The 25,533-nt window shown below is 34.8% G+C and overlaps 1 protein-coding gene and 1 pseudogene across 2 annotated transcripts; one reads left to right on the top strand and one right to left on the bottom strand.

Moving 5' to 3' along the window:
- The first annotated feature begins 383 nt into the window (after positions 1 to 383).
- Positions 384 to 11,922, top strand: LOC145934293 (uncharacterized). The gene is made up of 9 exons (XM_083034655.1): positions 384 to 508; positions 2,090 to 2,348; positions 2,585 to 2,647; positions 3,069 to 3,272; positions 3,592 to 3,905; positions 3,997 to 4,143; positions 4,380 to 4,459; positions 4,940 to 5,185; positions 11,695 to 11,922. Exons 1-9 carry the CDS (start codon positions 384 to 386, stop codon positions 11,859 to 11,861), a joined length of 1,605 nt encoding a protein of 534 aa, XP_082890781.1. The 3' UTR covers positions 11,862 to 11,922.
- A 4,485-nt stretch (positions 11,923 to 16,407) lies between these two features.
- LOC145933794 (uncharacterized) lies at positions 16,408 to 18,859 on the bottom strand (annotated as a pseudogene). The gene is made up of 5 exons (XR_014424926.1): positions 18,307 to 18,859; positions 17,769 to 17,863; positions 17,305 to 17,640; positions 16,805 to 17,157; positions 16,408 to 16,714 (listed from the first exon to the last, which is right to left on the bottom strand). The product of XR_014424926.1 is annotated as an uncharacterized LOC145933794 (transcript).
- Between the last annotated feature and the right edge of the window lie 6,674 nt (positions 18,860 to 25,533).

Genomic DNA, 25,533 nt, shown 5'->3' with positions numbered 1-25,533 from the left:
TTCTTTTTTCCAGATATGACTTCCAACTGTGAAAAAAAAATAATTTTCTAATTATGTACATATAATATTTCGTATCACAAATTTTGACTCGACTTTATTAGAATAAAAATCTAGATAGATTTTGTAGTTAACAATGAGATATTTAATGTTTTAATTGTATGCACACATTAATATAACAGCAAAAACTTTTCTTTTCGTTGCTGTAGATACTTACACTAGTAGCCATGCCGTAGTAAAGGATATGACACAAGAAAATTATGTTACTTTTTGCAAACTTTTTTAGAATATAAAGTTACAAAGGCAGTTTAAAATATACAGAAAACGACACGAGCAAAATTACAACAAGAGCATAATCGAAACGACATGAGCTTAGCCGATACGACATGAGCAGAAACGAAGTTAAAATGGGATTGTTCTCCTTTTTCTCCTTTGCCGCCAAAATTGCGGAAAAAACAATTGCGTTACTATGGCTGCGTTCAGAAGACACAACTGTTTGTGCAACTGTTGAGTGAGCGTTCTTTGCGATTGGTTTCTACACTTACAAGGGGAGGTCGCGGTTGACTCTTCACCGATTTTGATCTCCTTTGGTATGGTGAATCTACATCGAAAGAAAGTTGCTCCCTGTTCGAGCTTTTCGTCCAATGCGCCTTGTAAAAAAAATTTTTTTTTTCCCGAAGTTTAGAGAAATTGTCAGGTTCGTTACGAGGCCTAAAGAAAGACACACTTTCGATCGGTGCCGCTAGTGCAGCGGCAGAGCACAAGAATAGTAATCCCGGGATCCCTAACATTATTAGATTAAAGAAAATTTGAAAAAATGTATAAATCTTTAAAAAGTAAAAATATTTCTAAAAATATTTTATTTATATTACGATTATTTTATTAATTTTAAATATATAAAGAGATATATGCATAACTAACGATAAAAATATGCCGAATATTTATTTATCATAATAAATAATACGTTATTAAAAAAAAAAAAAAAAAAAAAAAAATTTTTGTGAGTGATTTTAATAATCAATCAGTAGTAACCGAGATTGTGATTAACTGTTACAATCGATAAATATATTCTTTATTTTCGATCAAGTGCGTGAGTGTATTCGTTCTAAATGTGGATACAATTTCTGAAAGAAGAAAAATTTGTTTATTATTCGGTGTGTCAGATGGGAACGTCTCATTGTTAACAGTCGTGCAACAATTATTCATCAGAAGTAGTCATCAAACACCTCTACAAGGTAAGAATAAAAGTGAGTAAGTGCGAGAGAGAGAGAGAGAGAGAGAGAGAGAGAGAGAGAGAGAGAGAGAGAGAGAGAGTGTGTGTGTGTGTGTGTGTGTGTGTGTGTGTGTGTGTGTGTGTGTGTGTGTGTGTGTGTGTGTGTGTGTGTGTGTGTGTGTGTACGCATACACGCAAAACACAGACACAAACAAACACTAACACATCGCGTGTAGCGAACAGCTGATCGCAGCGAGTGCCTCACACAGTCGCCCGCGTCGGATAATGAGTTGCGCCGCTCCTGCCTACCGCCCGTACTCGTGCCGTAATTCGCTTAATATTTCTTTTAATAATTTGAAAACTAAGCTTCGGATCAAATTTTGGCAAAGGAAAAATCGTCTTAGAATTCAGTCAGGAATACGACATTTTAAGGACAAACGGTTGTTTTGAATCACCCTGTATATATATATATGGTATATATATATATATATATATATATATATACATATATATATATAAGCGAAGTCCTTTAAATTAATAGACGTAATATATGAAAATTGCTTCGCGGAATTTCATTCTTATAACATATTTTATTCTACTTTTTCTGCCAATTAATTGATTTTACATGTCAATTACCCAATATAAATATAAAGTTATAAATATAATTTTATAATAGTTAAAGACAAGACATATTAATTTTATTATATGCTTTTAAATGCTTTCTTTTATTTGACATTTTTAATCATTTGATTTGGTTCTGTTTTTCTTAATGATCAATATAATACATAATTTTCACCCTTTTTATTTACTTTAGAAATGAATAATTATATCCCTTTGCTAATACAATTTATAATTGTTACTTGTAAATTTAATATCCAGATATCCTGAAGAAGCCATAACATTATCATATGCTACAGTAAGATGTACATTGTACCGTGAAAGAATTAAACTTCGACCACGTTTGCCAAAAGACATGGAGACTCTTGCTACGAGTTTATCAGGATATATACCTCTTAAAGGATTTTATAAAGACAGTGTTACTTCTAACGATGGAAAAATAGCATTAATATTTACAACTGATAAACTCTTACATGAATTAGGAAAGTCAACGGAACTTTATGTAGATGGAACATTTAATGTAAGCTTATGTGCAGTAGATTAAATATTTAATTTTCTATATTTTTAAGATGTTTTTTAGCTAGCTACACATATCGACATAAGAATTAATTTGTGTTTATTGCTCATTGAATATTAAACAAAAACAAAAACTTGTATCGATTTGTCTTATTAGCTGGAAAATAATCTTAGATAAAATAATATGTAATATAAATGATATACGTGATATAAATTATAAATGATATTCTCTGTTTTCAGATTATTCCACGTGTCCCACTAATGAGTCAAATGTATATTATTCATATTCGACATATCAATGTAGTAAGTACACTTTGATACGCCGTAATTCTGTACAAAATAATCGTATAAATCGTATCTTTTTTTAATTTGCAAGGAAGTTTTTTTATGATAGTTATAACATTTGCGAAAAAAATTCATTCCGGCACACAGAGTACATTAAATTATACAATTTTTTGGAGGCGTAATACGTCCTTACTTTTGAAAAGACAATAGGAAGAAAGAAGGCTAAATTAAAAATCTAACGAATATATGTTCTTTATAGTCCAAACTTTACTTTTGAAAATGAATAATTTTTAAATACGACAATTTTTCGCGGAATTATACTTATTTAAAGTTATGTGACATTTTGATACGAATTTACTCTTGCAATAATTTTGACCAGAGTAATTATATATACATATATGTATATACACATATATAATATAGTTTGTTATATTTTTAGGGTGTTGCTACGATTTTTATCCTATGTGAATGCCGCTCTAGTGATATGTATAAAGCTATATGGAAAAAAATTGTGGAATTAGTACCAACACTTGAAAAAAATGTGAAGTTTTTAATGAGCGATTATGAGAAGGCTGCTATGAAAGCGATGAGTAAACAATTCCCAACAGCTAAGGCACATGGATGCTGGTTTCACTTTAGTCAGGTATGGTATAGTTTATTATATTATTATTAATAAATAAAAATCATACACGAACATATAGAGGACATAGCTTGTTTAATGTCTTATATGGTCCTCCTTTCACAAGGCAACAGAAATCCAGCGAGAGTATTTTTCTTTAATACAATTTCTCTGAAATAGTATTACAGAAATGATACGTCGAGATACATCTTAAGACATATCTGTGGTTTGAAATCCACGTTAAACTGTAGATCTTGTAAGTGGAAAACACTAACAAGGCAGAGTAGTCGCCAACGTTTTTAAAGATTACGGCAAAGAAGAATATACGAACATACTTTTACAGGCACTTTCGCGTTACTGGAAACGATTAGGATTAACGGATCCACCAAGATGTGTTTTATCCATGACTATGACGATGGCATTGATTCCTTCTGATTGCTTTGAAGAAGCATTTTCCTTAATACAACTGGAAGCTAATCAGATTTCCAATCAATATCCTGCTATTTGTGATTTTCTAAATTATGTACGCAAAACTTGGCTACCATTAGCATCGAGAGTTAGTGTTTATGATTGTCCCGTGAGGACAAATAATATAACAGAGAGTTTTCATAATATAATGGGAAAAAGATTCAGAAAAGGAAATATTTGGAACTTCTTATGGAATATTATTATTAATGTAAATATAAGTAATTTTTTTTTTTCGTTTTACGTAATAAAATGAACAAGTTTTATAACACATTCTACTTACAGATAGTCTACAGAAAATAATTGTTGATGAACAAATAAAACTAAAACGTCTACAGGCAGGCGAGAATATTGGATGTCGTACTAATATTAAAAATAAAAGGCGAGATCATAAAATACTAGAAACTCAGAGAAATTTTGCAAATGGCAGGTTTGTAATAAAGTTGTATTAAATTTCCCTAATGTCAAGTAATTACTTATTAAAATATATTTTGATATATATATAACATTTCATTTCTAAAATAATTTTTTATTTAAATGCTAATTAATTTTGTGTGCGGTGCGTGCGTAGCACGCATGCTTCTCTATAAATGTATCTATTGCATATTTGAATTTCTATATTTCTTCATAAATGATATGTTAAATTGTACTTTTTATTATTTGCAGGCTAAGTCTTCAATGTTTTTTACATATGTTTACTGACGGATGTGAAGATTTTTTTCTGAAAGATAAATTAATTTCCAAAGGTACATTTCTACTTTTAATAGCATGATAAATATTTAAAACAACATTAAAGTATAATATATTAGTCATATATACAAAATTATATAAAAATAATAATATATAAATATTTATAAACGATGCTCGATTGACTCGGTCGAAATTGTTTAAAAATCCTAAATTTATATGAAATACATGACGGCTAGTGTTTAATATATATTAAAATATAAAATTTATATAAATCAGTTTTCACATAATTTAGTGCAAATTTAAGTGAACATCTATACTAAATCCTGATTTTAATTTATTTCTTGCAGTACTATGGTTAGGAACTCTATTCTCTATGTTATTAAAATATTATTTACATATTTCGATTAAATAAGAGTTTTAAAAATTTGGTTTTTCAACGGTTATTACTAGGGAATAAAAATCTATTTTTAATTTTGTACTCTATCTATTTGTTATAAAAATTATTATTAATTGCATTTTAATTTCAGTCATTGAAGATGATAGTCAAATATGTACATCGAGATCTGATAGACAAGATGTGGCTTCCCAAACAAATACATTGTACAATAATACTAACAATAATATTGATACAAACATAGCAAAGAAAAAATTAATACAAGAAGAATTATTTAATTATGAAGGGGAAAACGGTGAACTTCAAATAGAATGTTCAAAAAGAACACAACAAATGGAAAGGACAAAACAAACAAAAAGAAGAAAAGAACTACTAATCACCGATAAAGGTAATGCATATTTTTAATGTATTACTTAAAAATTTCATATTAAAATCTAGTAATATTACGTAGCATACTTTATTGAGTTATTTAAAATCACTTTCTTGATTATTATTAATACATAGTTTTCGTAAATAGAAACTTGGATATCCGGGCACGCCAAGTGTTTTTTTGAGTCTCACAATTTCAGTCTTTACATTTATAATTATAAATTCAGTCTTCGTATATATAAAGATATACATATATATTAAGGCTCCTGGGTGCTCACCGCGGCCATATTGGATTGTGACGTCAGAGGCGAGAAAGCACACGCTGAAAATTCTTAGATGCCATTTTTTAATGAAAAGATATTTCGATTAAACAGCACTTCAGATGGCTTTAGCACATTCTTAAAAAACCCCGAAAACTATCCTTTTCCCTTTATAATCAATCAACATCTGTAAAATGATCGAGATATCAGACTTTGACATGCGGAATGACTGCGCATGTGCAAAGACCCGACGGACTGGGCTTCATAACATTATATTTTACAGCTGTTGATTGATTATAAAGGGGAAAGGATAGTTTTCGGGGTTTTTTAAGAGTGTGCTAAAGCCATCTGAAGTGCTGTTTCATCGAAATATTTTTTTATTTCGAAATGGCATCTAAGAAATTTTAGCGTGTGTTTTCACGCCTCTGACGTCACGATTTCGACATGGTCGACAAGGAGCCAGGAGCCTTAAAAAGAATGATTTTCTAAATATTATTGATATAATTAGTTTTTGAAAAAGTCGAAGCTTTTATTTTATGTGGATTTACCTGATGTTGACTTATCATTTTTGTAAAAAACAAATTAAATAATAAGATTTTTCAAAATTTTATCATCTTTTACTTAATATTTTACTTAATATTGTTACGTCCTCGGGGTGGCCTTTGCAATATCTCGCAAAAGGACGTCTCTCGCACTCACTCACTCTCACACGCGCACGAAATGAATTAACACGCGTAAGGAAGAAAGGATCTTTAATAAAATGATCCAATACACGAATGCGACGAAATATAATAATATATGCATTCAGAATGCGAAAAAGAATAGTAATCAGGTCTCGTAGCGTCCGCTCGATGCATCGGCTAGACCAAATCTAAATATGGCGCCGGAAAAACATCCACACCCGGTTGTTAATAAACAACCCTCCTAGCGATGATACTCGGGGGATGAAAATGAAGGCGCTCAGGGGAAGAAAACCAGGGACATAACACTGCCCCCCTTCTTCAAGATTGTCGTCCCGACAATCAGAGAGGGCTATCCAACGCTGCCGTAAAACTTCGATGTCGACTCCAGGATCCCGACGAATTTCTTTGTTCCATCCTGGGCTCCTGCCGCAGGTTTTCGAACCATCCGCCATTTCGGATCCAATCGCACATCCACGTCGATTCCAGGGCACCGACGAGCCTTCCTGCTCTACCCTGGACTGCTGTCACAGGTTACCGAGCGACTCCTGGTCCCAATCGACCGACAGCCAAACGTCGACTCCAGGGTTCCGGCGAACCATCCTGCTCTACCCTGGGCTGCTGCCTCAGGTTACCGAGCGATCCGCCGTTGGAATCCAATCGACCGATGTTCTTTCCGTCGCATCCTGATCTCCCTGCGAACTCCAGAAAACTTCAGACAAGGGGGGGGGTAGCTTCCGTGGACCCGTCGTCCCTCGTGGACTCCCCAAGTCCCCGCCTCGGCATTTGCCCGAAGTCCCGCGGGAAAACCACGGATCAAAAACCGCGGGCGAGGCAGTCTTCTTAGAGTGAAACGAAGACGAAAACTTCCCTCTTCCTGGAAGGCTCAGCTCGATAAACGTCTCATCCGCCATCTCCAGGAAACTTTCCCCCGAAGCAAAACCTCTTTACGACTCAGGAATCGGGAATCAGATCAGACTCTGAAAAATAAGACGAAAAATTACGCAGTAATTAATTCTAATCAATAAGATTTCCCTTTGACTCTACTAAACGATAGACATTTCCGGGCTCCAATCTACTCTAATAATCTTAAGTTAAGTTCTCTCAATAAAAGGAGCTAACCTATCCGCGTGTACGACTTTCTTTTTATGCCTAGCAGTTCTCTGGATGCAGTAAACTACATCATTGAACTTTTTTACTACCAAGTAAGGCCCTTCCCAGTTGCTCTGCAATTTTTGAGCCTTCCCTTTGGTTCTTCTGGGATTATAAAACCAGACTCTCTCTACGCGATAACTTTTTCTTCTCTAAATTGTCTTTGAGACAATACCGCACCGATACCAATATTAGAAGCGTCCGTATCTAAAACGAATTCATCATCTCCCTTAGGAAAAGATAATATCGGAGAAGACGATAACATCAGCTTCAATTGATCAAATGCATTTTGGCATTCACTTCCCCAAACAAATTTAACTTGACTTTCTGTCAGCGCGTAAAGGGGCTTTGCCAAAGAAGAAAATCCTTTCACAAATTTCCTATAATACGAACAAAACCCTAAGAAACTTCGCAACTGTTTCCTTGTATGGGGGATCGGCCAATCTTTTACGGCAACAATCTTTTCCGGATCCGTAGTCACGCCCTCTTCGGAAATTATATGTCCCAAATATTTTACATTTTTTTGGAAGAAAATACATTTTTTGGATTAATTTTTAAATTAGCTTCTTTTAATCGCGAAAATACTAAATTTAAATTTTCGAGCATTTCTTCAAAACTTTTTCCAAAAATTATTACGTCATCCAAATATACCAAACATATTTTTGATAATAAACCGTGTAAAACTTTCTCCATAAGTCGTTCAAATGTCGCGGGGGCGTTACATAAACCGAACGGCATTACTGTAAATTGCCAAAGACCTCTGCCGATCGAGAAGGCCGTCTTTTCTTTGTCCTCCGATCGGACTTTTAGTTGCCAATAACCACTTTTCAAATCTAATGTGGAAAACCAACAATTACCTGTAAGTTGATCTAAAATGTCGTCGATTCTGGGAAGGGGGTATGAATCCTTTACCGTGATATTATTTAACTTCCGGTAATCGACGCAAAATCTTAAACTGCCATCCTTTTTCCTCACCATGACGGCCGGAGAAATCCAGGGACTTTGTGATTCCTCAATAACTCCTTGTTCTCTCATATCCTCAATTATTTTATCTACTTCCTTCCTTAAATGAATTGGAATTCGACGAGGTACCTGCTTTATGGGGAGAGAGTCTTTCACATTGATAACATGTTCAACAACATTGCAATTGCCAGCCACAATAATTTCAGAGAATATATCGCAAAAATTATTCAAAAAGTCAGCGAAAATTTCTTCTTGTGTGTTTTCCAAATTGGTTGAATTATTTTCAAAAAGTTCCTTTAAGATAGATGGAATTTTAAAAGAATTTTCAATCCGAGAACAATTATAAAGGAGGATGGGTAAAATCATCGGATTTTGGCCAAAGCGATGGAACCTTTTTTATGCATGTTTTCTTATATTTTTGGATATGCTGAATTCAAATCAAATGTTACTTTCAAGGTGCACCGATGGGAAAATATTGAAAATCGCATTTAAATTGCAGTTCTGCTCTTAGCATGACCCAAGATCAATGACGTAGCGTGGCGGCTATCTCATCTCGTGTGTGTGTGTGTGTGTGTGTGTGTGTGTGTGTGTGTTAAAAGTCAAGCATTACAAAAAATATTGTATATGGCATGTGCGGAAGACAACGAATTACGTCGTGCGTGAAGTTGCCGCATTCGCCTCAGCTTATGATACAGATACATTCACACTCGTACTTGTGCCTTCGGCTCATGCTACAACTTCACGCGCGACGTAATTCATTGTTTTCCACACTTGCCACACAAGATATTATTGGGATATTTCAGAAAAAAATTAGTTTTATTCTCACATTTAGACTGACTTACAATGAAATTCGGCTCTATTTAAAAAAAGAACTATTTTTATTAGAGCGCTTAGATTTATCTTTTCATATTTTCCGGCAATAATTACTCCGTCGTGGCGTTATAATATATTTCTTCATTTTTTTATTGATCGGAATGGATAAGATTTGTAACATTTGTGGCGTAAGCTTAGCTAAAAAAGCAAGATCATCATATCGTCATGTAAGTGATAATATGTTTGAATGCGTAATATGTTACAGAAAATCTCATCGTGACCAAACTCAAGCTGTTCAAAGCACAATTCCAAATAAATACGACGAAGGGTCATGCTAAGAGCAGAACTGCAATTTAAATGCGATTTTCAATATTTTCCCATCGGTGCACCTTGAAAATAACGTTTGATTTGAATTCAACACATCCAAAAATATAAGAAGATATGCATAAAAAAGGTTCCATCGTTTGGGCCAAAATCCGGTGATTTTACCCATCCTCCTTTATTTATTTCTTTTTTGTTAAATTCAAAATCAAAAATATTTTCTAAATTAATTTTCTTAAGAAAATCGGCTCCTAATAGGCAATCGTCATTTATGTCAGCAACGAACATGGGAATCAAAATAGAATATTTTCCAACTTCTACTCTAACCTCAACTTGAAATTCGATTATTACTTTTTCTCCTGTTGGATATTTTAAATTACAATTTTTAACTCTAACCTTTTTCATATTGTTATTTATCAACTTTCTATTTAACAAGGAAATATCGGAGCCCGTGTTTATCTTTAAAGAACATTTCTTTCCATCTATCTTTCCATTATAATAGAAATTATTTTCCCTAATTCTACCGATACTAAAATCTATAAATCGATTTTTCGGGGTTTGTGAGTAAGTCGAGCGCACCCCGCGCAGCTCAACTAAACCGCGTTTCCCTTTTCTTCAGGACATTCAGATCGAAAATGTCCTGTTTTTCCACACGTCCAACATTCTTTCCCTTTCGAGGAAAAATTATTTCCTCGCCATTTCCCTCCCGAAGGATTTTTCTTTCCGACATCTTTCTGCGCGTCATTTCCGTTCCGCGCGTTTTCGTTTCCGTTCCGCGCGCCGCTCCTCTCCGTCTTTTGATAAAAATTCGACTCTCCAAAATTTCTATTAAATCTTCCGAAATTTTCTCTTCCCTTTTCGAAATTTTCTCCCTGTATTATTTTCACTGTTTTTGCTCTCTCAACGGCCAAATTTAAGGAGGTTATTCCCTCTAATTGGAGAGTCCTCCTCAAGAAACCATCGGAGAGAGCCAAACAAATTGCGCGCACGCGATTTTATCTCTCACCGCGAAAGGACACTCCGGATATGCTAATCGCGACAGTCTTTCTAACTCGGCACCGAAAGAGGCTAAATCTTCTCCGTACTTTTATCTACGATTAGTGAACAGCGAGTAGTAATTTTGGGTTAAATTCCCCTCCCCGAAAAGAAGCTCAAGCTTCGACTTTAATTCTGAAAAATTTAAATGATCAAAATTCTCTATATTTTCTAAGACAGTCCGCGCTTTCCCTCTCAAACTCGCGGCCAAAGCTACTGTTTTAGTCGATTCGTCCCAATTATTTGCACGCGCGATTAAAAGAAATTGCGAGAGGAACTCTCGCAGCGGAACTTTCCCGTCAAAAACGTCGGGCTTTAATTTAAAGCCCATTTTCGCGCGCAAATCGTTTTCGGGAATTACATCCGCGGAAACCCTGTTTTCGGAAAAATCTCCGCAAGCTCTATTCTTGGAAAGACTTAGCTGTATGTCTTCCCGCGAACCGATTCTCTGCTCCAACTGCCGCAGCTCCTCGTCGCGTTGTTGCAACACCGCTTCGAAGCGGATTTGTTGTTCCCGACGCTCCTCTCGCAGCTGACGAATCTCCTCCATCGCAGTCTGCAAGAGATCTCCCTGCGTCGACGTGTGTTCCGTCGGCTCCTCGCTGACGGTGTCTCGAGACGGAGCTTGCGATCGGGTTTTCCTCGGCGAATGTTGTATTGCCATCTCTCAAATCCTTCGTAGCTCGTTGTTCGTTCGATCCCGGACGAGCCCCCAAAATGTTACGTCCTCGGGGTGACCTTTGCAATATCTCGCAAAAGGACGTCTCTCGCACTCACTCACTCTCACACGCGCACGAAATGAATTAACACGCGTAAGGAAGAAAGGATCTTTAATAAAATGATCCAATACACGAATGCGACGAAATATAATAATATATACATTCAGAATGCGAAAAAGAATAGTAATCAGGTCTCGTAGCGTCCGCTCGATGCATCGGCTAGACAAAATCTAAATATGGCGCCGGAAAAACATCCGCACCCGGTTGTTAATAAACAACCCTCCTAGCAATGATACTCGGGGGATGAAAATGAAGGCGCTCAGGGGAAGAAAACCAGGGACGTAACAATATTATTATAAATTATTAATTTCTACTTATATGTTCTTAAGTTTTCTTTGTTTATATATTTTTAAATAACAATTTTCAGTTCTCAGTTGGCGTATTTTTGGTAGATCAAAGGATTTTTATAGATACATATTCTTAATTTTTAACATCTTAATTTTCAAATTTAACTTTTTTTTTAAATCTATTATATTATTGCATTTAAAATTTTTCTTTTATAATTATTGCATTTTTACTTTATAGAAAATTCTTACAATGAACACGGAAACATGTATGAGCGGAATATTGATGTGATGAAGTTACCAAAATTATATAAAGTTATTAAAATTGATCGACAACCAAAGACAAATCGACGGCAAGCATTACAAGAGCTGGAGAATTCACAAACTTACAAGTTTAAGATAATATAAGAAATTGAAATACTTCTACTTCAAAGACTAAACACAGCAGTGTGAGGTAATCTTATTTCCATTTAATAGTACACAGCTGTTGTAAACTGTAAAATCAAGATTAATTTTTCACACAGAGAAATATAAGCAATATTGTAATTTTTATTTCTTTGTTCTCTTTACAGGCAGTTGTTGCATCGATATGTGAGGTGCCAAATGACGATTATGGATACTGGTATTCGGATGATAGTAATGTTTCTGAAGCACTTCCATTCCACACTGTAAATTGGGATTTTCAAGACAATTCGAATAATGTATCAAAAGAGAAGCTTTCCGAAGATATTTGCACGCTGTGTTTTATCAATGAGCGAACATACATTTTTGTACCCTGTGGTCATCTTGCCTGTTGCATTGAATGCATCGAACGTTTGGAACATAATCGATGTCCAGTATGCAATACTACTTATGAAAAATATCTTAAGGCTATAGCACACACTTTCCGTAACCGTAAACATAACTGCCCAGATAGCACAAGTGATCATTATGAGCTCAACTTTATGAATTCATATGTAATTTATTCGAAATAAGCTCAAAAAGAATTCAACATTCTAATGGAGCATAAAATAAATTTTATATGTATTTAAAAAAGAATTCAGAATTGGTGACATACAAATGAATTCATTGTGCTATCTGGGCGTAACATAAGGATTTGACCAATCGCGTTGCTTGATTCATTTGACATTGGTTGCATGTCAAATGAATCAAGCAACGCGATTGGTCAAATCCTTATGTTACGGTTATGTTTACGGTTACGGAAAATGTGTGCTATAACCTTTAGAATCAGAAAACCGTAAGAAAAGCTGTCTGCTTCAAGCAATATTTCCTCGTAAAGGCAAGCTGCAATCTGAAAATTTTTTAATCGTTATTGTATTGTATTGTAATATTCATAAGAAAGTATTTTTTATATCGTTATTGTTTGTATTGTAATATTCATATTTGTATATATGAATATTATACTTTAAATTATATAATTTAATTTCGTTTTTATAATTCGGTAATATTATATAATTTGGTTTCATTTTTATAAGCGTAGTTCTGTACTATAGCAGCGTCGATGAGTTTAAATTATATACATATAGTTATATATATAGGTAGTTATTCTTGCTAAATAATCTAAAAAAGAGATAAGAGCTAACGACGTTATGAATTTTTTGTTATACACTTTGTCAATGCAAAAGGAATGCAGATTTTTTGTTTCGAAATATTTCTAAAATTTAGCCATAAATTAGTTCCCGCAGAGCAAGACATTTTTCTTTTCCTTTTTTTCTATTTCATTTTTAAAACGATTAAGTGCCTTTTAAAATGTATATGAAAAGTATAGTTCCTAAAGCATAGTTTGTTTATACGTAGTATATGTTACTTATTATACTTAAATGTATTTACCTTATGTGCAAAAGATACATGGTACCAAAGATAATTGATAGTTTTTTTTGCAAATATGTATGTGTGTGTGTGTGTGTAAACGTATAAATGCGCTGCCATGTTATATTTTTATAACGTTATGTTTAATAAAGATACAAATTATAAACCAACAAACAAATAATGTATTTTATTTTTACAAGAATCGTATATAACAAGTATATTTCTACATATGCAACATTTATATTTCTATTGTATTTATTAGTGTTTTATTGGTAATGGTAATGGATATTTATTCCCCGCAGGGTTATAAAGGCGCTTTTCCAAGGAGCGTTCCCCAATCTTTTACATTCTTCCACTCTCCCCGTACCTGGCCATTTGCGACCTCACAATATCTCTAACCACCATAATACAAATACCAATAATACAAATACAGAACTATTCCATCTTCTCTCCTCCTTCTCTCCTCTCATCCAGACTCATCCTTCCTTCTCTCTTATCTCCTGTCTTATTCCGTCTCCTTCACCGTGTGCTCCTTCCTCTCCAAGTCCCCTTTCCTTTACCTTCACATATAAATCAAAAACAAAAACATAAACATAAACCTAACCATATAACAATTCTCCCTCTATTCTCCTCTCCCTCTGCATCATCTCCTCTCCCTTTCTTTGTCCTCTCTCCTTCTCCTATCCTCGTCATCCTGTCTCTCTTGCTGCCTCCTTTCTCTCCATCTCTTTATCCTCCTCTTCTTTCCTCTTTCCGCTCTTCTATGATCATCCTTCTTTCTTCTTCTCTCTCTTCTTGCTCTTTCTCTGTCCTCCACTTCCTTCACTCTCCGCTTTCTCTCTTCTTTCTTCCTCCCTTCATCCGGCTTCTCACCCTCCTCTTTCCTTCGCTCTTCTCATTTTTCCTCTACCCATCTCCCTCCTTCCGTGTCCCAGAGCCACTCCTTGCTGTCAATCCATAGTCTCCTATTCGTCATCTCCACCGTTCTCCCTCTTTTTCTCTCCAACCTCGCCTTCTCCATTATCCTCCACCTTGCATTTCTCTCCTCCATCGTCAAATCCTCGTCGATCCACACCCCCCATCTCTCATGAATCTTCCCCCATCTCTCATGAATCTCCCCGCATCTTCTCAGCATCTCCTCCTTATCCTTTTCCTCCTTCATCTCCACAATTAGTACCCAGACTCCTGTTTCTCCTGTCCTCTCCGTTATCACTCCTACTTTTGCTTCCTTCCCTATTGCTCTCTCTATGATTTTCTCCACAAAAATTCTCCTTTCTCCCTGGTCCTCTCCATCCACTCCTTTCCAAATCAGGTTCCTTCTTCTCTTCCTTCTTCTCTCCTGTTCCTCTCTCCTCTCTCTCTCCTTTCTAATATTCTCTCTCCTTTCCCTCTCTCTTCTCCACTTCTCTTCTCTCTCTTCTATTTTCTTCCACACCTCCACTTCTTTGTGGTCCCTTTCTTTACTATCTACCTCCTCCTTTCCTCTGTCCCCTCTGCACTTCTCTTCTTCTATTTGCTCTACTTTCCTCTCTCTCTCTCCTTCCCTCCTCTCGTTCCGTCTTATTTTCTCCCTCGCGCTCCGGTCCTCTTCTTCCTTTACCATCTTCCACCATTCCGCTCTGCCTTCCTCTTCTCTTTCCTCGCTTTCCCCCCTACTCTCCAACTCCCCCTCATCGAATCCCCATGCTTCCACATCTTCTTCTCTTTCCTCTCTCTCTTTCTTCTCTCCTTCTCTCCTATCCTCTCCTTTCTCCTTCAATTTCTCTCCTCCATCCTTTATTCCCTCCTTCTCTGTTTCTCCAACTTTGTACCTTCCTTCTTCCAACTTCTCCTCCTCTCCCGCATCCTCCTTCGTACTCTCTTCAACCGCCGCCTTCTCCCATGACTCTCCTTCTCTTCTCCTCTCACAAGCCCTCTGCCTTGTATACCTCACCCCCTCTTCCTCTTCTTCCTTCCCGTTAGCCCCCCTACTTCTTCTCTCCTCCTTATCCCCTTTCTTCTCCTCCATGCACCTCTCTTCCTTACTACTTACTACTGTCATTCCTCTCCTTATTACGTTTAGCATCTTCTCCTCCTCTGACCGTCCGTCTTCTTTCCTTCCTTCTTCTTTACTTCTAGCCACTCCGTCCCGCTTTTTCACCACTCTCTCCTCTCTTTCACCTCCTTCTGCTGCCGCTTCCTCTCTTCTCCACTCCTTCTTTATCTCCATAGTTCCTTGGCTCTCTCCCCGTACGTTCCATCTCTCTCTCATCATCTCCATCATTTTTACCAATAACACCTTTATCTCCCTTAGCTCCTTTATTCCTTCTTCCGACTCCATCCTCTTTTTCCTTCCTGTCTCCTTCACTTCTTAATTATCCTCAATAACACACTCCGCACACTCTTTCACCCGTATCTCACGTGTACCAGTGCCACCATCTCCTTAGGGTATGAGCACAATGCGACGTAACAGTGACGTAAGTCGTAGTCGTAAGTCGCTTACGTAAACGTAAGGTAACGCACAAGCCATGGCGTATGTCGTGTGTCGTAAAAACGTGCCTTGATCTAAAAAGTATGTACATAATCTAATTATTTCTGAATAATAGAATACATAAATAATAAGATAAATATCACGTAATTATATTAATTTTGAATTTAATAATTAAATTCTTATGCAGTCTATTGTAAAAAAACTATCCATTTTTGTGTTTATATGTAAATGATAAACAGTCATTTTAGGTTAACTAACACTAAACAATTTTTTATTCTCCTTCAATAAAATAATTAAAAGTATTTGTTATTTATCTTTTTACGTTAGTATTCATATATTCATTTCTTTTTATATTTTGTTAAAGGAAGTGGTTGTAACAAAATGTCAGATCATCAAAATTACTGTAATATATTGACACATGAAAATATTGATATCCAAGATATTGGAAATTTTTCTGATGATTCTGAAAGTATTATTATTGAAGAAAAAAATGGCGATGATTTCCTTATTGAGTTATTTAGAGAGCGATCATTTTTATACGACAAGAGTAATCCTAATTTTAAGGACACATTAATGAAACAAAATGCATGGAATGAAATGTCTAAAACAATGATTGAAGCAAATTGTGGTAAGTAAAAAATTGTACAAGTTTTTATTGAATTATTTTTATCATAATTAAATGCTTTTATTAATTTTTAAATGGTTACATTTATTTTTAAACGTTTACTATAGGTGATTTTTATACACCAGATTATTGCCAAAAAAGATCCACTTCCTTAAGAGAGCAGTATAATCGAGAGAAGAAGAAAATTCTATTTGACAATTCTATTTGACAATTTAAAAGCGTCATCAGCAAGAAAATACATATATGTCTGTATATTGCTGCCAGGAAGATTAATAGCCTCTTTCGGCAAATTTAATTGTTCATCAATTAGCTTGTTTCCTATTTGGGAGTCGTTAAAAATTCCTCCATCACTATCACCTGTAATAAATCAAAGACGTACATTTTTATTTTTATTGTATTTATATAATAAAGTGTAAATAATAAGAATTGTATTTTCATAATACTTACTTCTATAAGCTCCAACATCAACTAATGTAAATCTATACAAATGGTCTGCCACTGCCATTAACACAATACTGTAATATTTTTTATAATTATAAAATAAAGTTCCGGAATATGGAGGACATCGCATTCTTATGTGTTTGCCATCAACTGATCCAACACAGTTAGGTGCGTTCCACCGCTTCCAATATCCATCAGCACATCTTTTCCAGCCCTCTTCAGTAGGAGGAGTAAGATATAATGGTTGTAAAACTTTTATGAATACTAAACAGACTTCCTTTATAATTTTTCTGACTGTGGATTCTCCAATTCGAAATGCTAAAGCTATTGATAGCGGTGAGTCGCCTGTAGCAAGGTACCTACAATTTTTTATTTTAGTTGATATTACATTTATATTGTACAATATAAATTTTTTTTCTAAGATCAAAAATTAATAGTTATAATAAATTAATGGTTATAATAGAGTATTAAACATTTTAAAATCTTTTTATGTGAAATCTTTTTACCTTAAAGTTATTATAAGTCTATGTTCTGGAATGAGAGCACGTGGACTTTCTTTTTTTAAATATGGTGTTGTTAAAGCCAAAAGTTTTTTAAAGTGTGTGTCATTCTAGCATAACGATAAAATAATTTTGTCACTCTTAAGTTGTTGAAATAAATTTTCATAGTCTCCATATTGAGCTCTCATTTGGTTAATTGGTCTAGTATGCCAACGCCTGTTCAACCATCTAATTTGTCTTTTTTTACGTTTAAGTAAAATACATAAGCACATCCAATAAATTACAAAAATAAAAATATAATTTGCATTTCTTATTTTTGTCTTTAATATGAATAATGTTTATCTACAAATGTAAAATTATCATTTTTTATTATAGTAATTTCATGAGCAAAGAAATGGACATTGCTTTACGATAGAATTTTTTTTAAATTTCATTAATACATTCAAAAATAATTGAATATAAATAATTACTTAAAGAACGTACAGGTACATCATCCGATTCACATATTTTGCTTTTCTTATTTAAAGCTGCGCTTGCTTGAAATTTTGCCACATTACTATAAATCCTAAAACAAATAATAGTTATAAATAATAGTTCCCTTAAGGAAGTGCATCTTTTTTGGCAATAATCTGGTGTATAAAAATCACCTATAGTAAAAGTTTAAAAATAAATGAAACCATTTAAAAATTAATAAAAACATTTAATTATGATAAAAATAATTCAATAAAAACTTGTACAATTTTTTACTTATCACAATTAATACTTAATACTTTAATACTTTTTAATACTTTTAATTATTTAATTAAAGGAGTATAAAAAATTGTTTAGTGTTAGTTAACCTAAAATGACTACTGCTTATCATTTACATATAAACACAAAAATGGATAGTTTTTTACAATAGACTGCATAAGAATTTAATTATTAAATTCAAAATTAATATAATTACGTGATATTTATCTTATTATTTATGTATTCTATTATTCAGAAATAATTAGATTATGTACATACTTTTTAGATCAAGGCACGTTTTTACGACACACGACATACGCCACGGCTTGTGCGTTACCTTACGTTTACGTAAGCGACTTACGACTACGACTTACGTCACTGTTACGTCGCATTGTGCTCATACCCTTAACCTCTTATCCATCAGCTGTATCGATTCACCTTACCGATCTTTTTCCGCCGTTCGCGGCGCCCTCTCGCCACTCTTTCCTACCTCTCACTACCTCGTACCTCTGCGGCGCCCTCTCCCTCGATCTACCTTTCCTCTATCTCCCCGTTCTCCACTTGATTCAGCGCCCTCTTCTCTCACTCCTTCTCTATGCCACGTCTCCTTTTCCTTTCCACATGCTGCTCCCTAATTTCTATCCTTTCGTTATAGCCTTATCTTTTCCTTCCTGTATACTCCCCCATTTCTCCCAGCTCCACTTTCGCTCCTTTATCCAAAACTCCACTCTTCTTCCTCCATTTCGATCTCCTCACCTCCTTTTCCTCGCTCCAACACGGAGTGCTACCTTACACCTGTCACTGTTACAACGGCCATCTTCAAACTATTAGTGTTTTATTAGTTCAGTAAACTTTTAATTCCATATCATATACATACATGTATATATATATATAATATCCATTATATACATATACCCAGATAGCAAAATGTTAGCAGCATGTCGGCAGTATGACAGCAGATCTAATCATGACTTTACAGCAGATTCCTATCCACTGTGTCCACAATTGATGATATTCTGCTAGCATAGTTAGTAAGCAAAATCTGACAGCAGATTGGCGGCAGAAACCGAGCAGATCTGCACATATAGTTTGATGGCAGATTGGCGGCAGAAATCGAGCACAATTCCTTGCCATTTGAATATATAAGTATAATAAAATTCAATATTTTTCGATGAATATAACAGATGCATAAGACGTGTTATCCGCTACTTATAATTTTTTTTTCATAAATATGATATTTAATGTATAACATATATTGTATGTAGTTATATCTCACATAGCAATTTTAAATGTTCAATTTAATCTATTAATTAAATTAATAAAATAAATTGTAAAAATAATTAAATTTATATAATTTATAAAATTTAAGATATAATTTATATGAGAATTAAATTCTGCTTTATGCTTTAAATAGAAAGTAAATGGATAATTTTTCATGTATATCCTATTGATTCTAATAAATTTAATATTCTCATGTTAGACTTGTCAGATATCAAAAATTAAACTGATAGAAAAATATACTTTTGATCTTTTATTAATAGCCACGACTTGCAGACTTTATATCTATTTTTAACAGAAATTTGATTGCGAGAAAATACATCACATAGCGGTAGGTGAAGGAACTATTAAATAACTGCAAAATGCAGATCCTGTTGTCAATTTGCCATCAGATTGTGCGCGCGCAAATCTTGCTCGATTTCTGCCGTCAATCTGACACCAAACTGCGTTGCGCAAATCCTGCTCGGTTTCTACTACCAATCTGCTATGATAATTCTATACAAATCCTGCTTGATTTCTGCTACTGACTTGCTGCCAAATTATGTCAGCAGATTTTATAACATTTCTGCCAACGTTCTGCTATCATTATCTGATATAACAAGTTTTGTATAAAATCTGCAGTTTTTTTGCTGGCAAAAATATATAGCACACAGTTTTAATACATGCTCTTGACAGATTTGGCTATCTGGGTAAGTATACATATGCACGGTGTCTCTGAACTCACAATCAGGCAGTGCCAAAAACTGATACAGCTTTAACATATGAAAACAAGTCGAAAATGTTAATAAACATATGTCCGAATCCGAACGGTTTCGAAATTATAGAGTATTAAAGTTGCTTTCGTAATTGAAGTTAATGTTATTCAATGTTCTTTATTCTGTTTAAAAGGTGCTAAAAAATTCCTATGTCGACTTCGACACACTTTCTAGCACGAATTAGTAAATTATTTTATTCGAGTGTTTTGAAAAATGTTATTTACGAAACTCTAAACATTTCTTAAGTAATGTCTACAATAGAGTTATAAATCGTAAGAAATAAATCAATTACAGTCGATTATTCTCCTTACATTCAACTGTAATTGGTCAATTTTTTATAACTTACTATTTTACGACTCTATTGTAGACATTAATACTCCCAACCAGCCATAAAGAGAAGAGAAGAGAAGAGAAGAAGAAGAAGACATTAATACTTAAGACTTGACTTAAGAACGGACTTACACACACACGTATATGGCTACTTTCGTTAGTTAATCTCGCTTGTGTCGTTTTTCGCTTATGTCGTTTTTCGCTTGTGATATAAATTGATAATTTGCAATTGCAAAGGCAGAAGCCATTATCTCTGAAGAAGAAGCTTCTGTGTTCTTTAAATAGAGTAAAATATTTGTCTCAAAAATGATTTGCCGTGATTTCATGATTCGTGTTTGCTGTAGAAATCCGTGCAAAATGTATCTTAAAGTTATAAATTGTTCTAATGCATCTTGCAATGGTAACCAATTTTGTAAATTGGTACATCTCACAGAGTATGAAATCCGTGAAATTAATGAAAACGTACGACCCTTTCGGCAAACTGTCTACAATGAAATGAAAAGATTGGCATTTCTTTTGAGAGACACTTTCCCAATAGAGTTGTTACGTCCAGACTCAAGGAAGGAAGAGTCGAAAGGAAGGACGTAACTAAATTTATCTCGAACGACGGCAGACTATCCGTCTGTTCGACCTGAACGAACGTCTGGGCCCAAATAGGTCAACGACCGCAAGGGTCGCTCTTACTCTATTTAAAGGGCCGTTCGCTCGGTGGTCCCTTTTCGGCAAGAGAATTTAATCTCTTTTGCGCAGGATGGGACCTTGTGCGATCTTAGTTTACGGGAATGAATGGGAAAGGGTTATAAACTAAAGAGTATTAGGCTTCATATTAAAACAATTAATTTATTTTACTCTTAAAGAACGAGAAAAGAAGAATTAAATTCATAAGAATCATATTATACTTATACATTATTATTATTATTTATTATTTATTCTAATTGTGTACTTCTCTTAGTCGAGAAAAAAAAAAGAAATAGATGCTCGTGTGTATGAGTGAGTGATTGTGTATAAATCGCGGGTGATACATAGATACGGAGGTCTTCAATCGGGGCAGAAAGGGGAAAGAGTTATTGTTTAAACTTTAGGGTCCCGATTGGTGGTTACAATAATTTAAATGATAATAGATATATAAAAATAGTGTCCATGTGTGTGCGTGTGAGAGAGAATGCTAGTTTATGAGAGTTCGGTAATTTCGACGGTGGAAAGGAAAAGGAAAGCGCGGAGGATATCGACGGGGAATCCGATAGGGTTGGGATGGATAGGGGTAAACATAGGGATGAGGGCGCCGGGGAGACTTCCCGCTACAATTCTCATGAACTGCTCTTCATCGGGATCGTCTGGCCCGCAGGTGTAAACACCTTCTGGGAATGGGAGCTCTAGTATAGGGAAATTAGAAAGGAGCCATCTATAACATTGGTCTTCGTGTTGGAATGGAATTTGCCCGATGTGTCTCCTTAAAAAGGAGTAGGCCTCGTTATAAATAAAGGGGATTTCTACTACCTCTTGACAAGTGCAACCTTCGTCACACTCTATATTAAGTGGTGAGGGGGAGGGAGAATGATTGAGACAAGGAGAGGGAGGGTGGTTCTGAGGTGCAGAGGATGGAATGTGCGATGGCTCTGGAGAGGAAATCAGAGGATCAAGGGGAGTGTCAGGGTTTCTATTTCTGCTGTGTTTATTTATTATATTAATATGTTCTGTAATTAAGCGCTCTAATAATTCCTGGGTTGGACTATCGTTCGGGAATGAATCGGCCGTAGCCCGAACCACTTCCTGCCTCAGGCGTCGATTCCGACGATTTCGCGCATGCTTTGCTCCAGCTCTCGAAGTCCGCTTTCTTAAGTCGTCCACTAAGAAAAATAGATCGAGGCGATGGAGTGCAATTTCGAAATAATTCTTGGAATACTATTCTCCTTTCATTCTGTCGTTATTAATTCTATTTCTTATTCCTTGCGCTTGTAGTATTCTAGAGAGAGAGGAAGGGTGAGAGAGAGAGAGAGAGAGAGAGAGAGAGAGAGAGAGAGAGACTGGATAATGTTGAGTAGGGGAAAGGTATGGGAAACGGTATCACGAATCTCGCCGTTATCACGGGTAATCCTGAGTGATTTTTCGGGATGGATGAAATCACGGATCTCGCCGTTATCACGGGAAATCCTGAGTGATTTTCGGGGTGAATGAAATCACGGATCTCGCCGTTATCACGGGAAATCCTGAGTGATTTTTGGAGATGGATGAAATCACGGATCTCGCCGTTATCACGGGAAATCCTGAGTGATTTTTCGGGATGAAAGAGAGAGGGAGAAGAAAGTTTAGGGTTGGATATGATAGGACTTGCGCAAAAGGAGATAAAGAAGATGGCTTTATCTTAAATACAAGAATTATTTTGATACGGGGTGAAAATTGTACTTTATCTTTTTCCCTTTTTATATACATATATGTGTGTGTTGACTTACTGTTAGTAGAGTGCGTTGTTAATAATTGCTGCAGGGTTCTAGTCTGGTTGTGTGGTCTTCCGGACTTCCACTATGTTTTTTTTTCACTTGCACTCTAACGAACATCGAAATTTGAGTTGAAAGCGGATTTCGAAATTGAAAATATAAAAGTCCGAAGAGTCTAGATACGAGCTCGGATAGCTTGTACACGGCAAAACTGCGCTCGAAAATTCGGATTAAAATCTACTCTCTCGAGGGATGTCGCGGGTATATAAACCTTCTTGCTCCTCCTTCCCGTTAGTTTGTTAACATTTCCTGACGAATAGGAAATTTTTCAATGACGCCCTTTCAGTCCCGGAGGCGTCTCTTGACTTTAAAAGTTTATCGGGATTGGTCAGGGCTTTTGTTTAGGGCCCTAGGTTTTGACCAATGGAGAATTTGTTGAGATTTATATTTTTATTATCCTCTCGAGATTATCTCGGTGATCTGTCAGGCGGCATTTGTTTGGATTCGGTTATCGTTGTTAGTCTGGTAAAATTTTATTCGTTTTCAAGTGGAAGTTTTCTTCTAAATTTTTATTGATTTTCAAGTGGAGATTTCCTTCTAAAAAGTTTTTATTGATTTTCAAGTGGAGATTTCCTTCTAAAAAGTTTTTATTACTTTTTAAGTAAAATTTTCCTTTAAAAGAAAGATTTTTATTGCTTTTCAAGCGCGAGTTGTCAACTAGTCAAAGCGAGAATTTCAGACACCGCGAGTTACATCTGGTATGTATCTCTCCTTTTTTTATTTTTATTTTTACGATTAACCGTCTCCGGTCAGCTGCTTCGCCTGTCAGATCATAGTCTTATTCCCATGCCTGTGATTTCTCAATCATCGCCTTGCGTTCTTTGAAAGAAAAGAATCGTGGAGTCCACAGGACGTAACAGAGTTAAGGACACAGACCTGTACACTGTACATGTTGGGAGAATGTTTATGGCCCTGTGTGACATGTCGAACAGCTAGCAACAGTAAGTTTTTTCAACCATTTAAATGTTTCAATTGGTAAATTATATTGTTAAGTTGAATTAACCGATATTTTTTATTTTTAGTAAATAATGAACCAGTGTACAAGAAATGTTATATTTCGCTTACAACGCGAAACATGCAAGCATTGATCTGTGGCCACACTTATTGTAAATATTGCTTCAAACGACTTCCAGTTTAAATAGATGGTCCCCTTCCTATATTCTGCTGTATGCAATGTGATAAATGGTCAACAATTTTTTTAGTATATAAGTTTTAAGAAAATAATTTTCTCTGCTTTATATCTATACTTTTGCAATAAAATGTAATTAGCTAATTCTTCTTGTAAAATAAATCTTTTTAAAAATCTTGTTGCAATATGTAAACAGTATGTTTTAAAAAATGTTTAAGCTGTACTTGTGTTTTACATTGCTCAAATTTATTTCAATTTTTCAAAATTATATATTCATTTTGAACATAATCTATTTGAAACAAATATGTATGAATTGATATATTTTAATAAAAAGGAAATATGTTTACAGTTTAAGCAGATGGAAGAGTGTGGAGAATTGTATTGAAGGAAGAAACACCTCATTTGTAGTTATTATTGTATAATTAAAGGCTGCTAAATAAAAGAAATACATAATTACAAAAATATGAACGATTTTTATTATGCAGGTAAAATTAACTTTTAAAACAAAAAGATTACATTAATTTTTTATATTCTCCTTTACATCTACACATTGGGCACTGTATTATTAATTGTTCATTGTCATCATTTAACCATTTAAGTGCACAGTTATAACATAATATATGCCCGCAATCTACAGCACCAAAAACGTCCGTAACGATTTGATCCCGACATACCGGACACTCTAAAGGCGACATGTCCTCTAACTTGACGTATCGACGTTTGCAATTTATTCGTATACACATGTTCTTTTTAAAATCACCACATATATCCGTGTTCTGTAAGGTTCGGCCCACTTCTCTTTTCAGATTTTCGGTTGCTTTGCCTGTCATCATGTAACGATGCTGTTCTGCATTACTACAATGTAAAAATGGGCAGTCCTTGGTGGTACATGAAATGTTCTGATAATTGTAGCAGAATCTATATGTGTGTACCAAACCACAATCCAAATTACTGCAGCAACATCTTTTAAAATCTGAGCATTTTTCAACAAATTGTTCCCTGAAACATTTTTGGTGTACGAGTTTAGTATGTGTAAGATTATGAAACTGAATAGAATTATGTAACCATAAAATATTTTTAAAAATCTTACCGTGAGCCGTAAAATGACATATTCATAGAATGTCCGATGTTATATGGGAAATTTCAACATAACATAAGAAAACATAATTTTAATTTTTAAATAAAAATTATGGGGTCGGGTTTATCAGATAAAGTTTTTGCGCAACTTCTTCATTGTCCGGAAGAACTAATCTTCTTCTGCATGGCTATTCTGCCTGATGTGGTGGTGCAAGTGCTCGATGGTGTTGCATTTGTTTCGTATCGAGCTTTTGGAAATAAATCGCAGCCGAATCACTTCAACGCGCTTGATCTTTTTTTTCACGCAAATATAGGAGCATAGATTCTGCATAATGTCCATCAAATTAAAGCATAGGAGTTGTAAATTAAAGGTTCAAAATTTTAATTATATTTAAAAAATTTTTAAATCACTTTCAGAGCGATTAAAATCAATTTAAAATAT

The sequence above is a fragment of the Prenolepis imparis genome, unplaced genomic scaffold, assembly GCF_030444845.1.
Source record: "Prenolepis imparis isolate NDT839.2.m4 unplaced genomic scaffold, iyPreImpa1.0 SCAF_3, whole genome shotgun sequence".
NCBI lineage: Eukaryota > Metazoa > Arthropoda > Insecta > Hymenoptera > Formicidae > Prenolepis > Prenolepis imparis.
The sequence above is the reverse complement of the archived record's forward strand: the minus strand, read 5'-3'. Positions and strand labels throughout refer to the sequence as shown.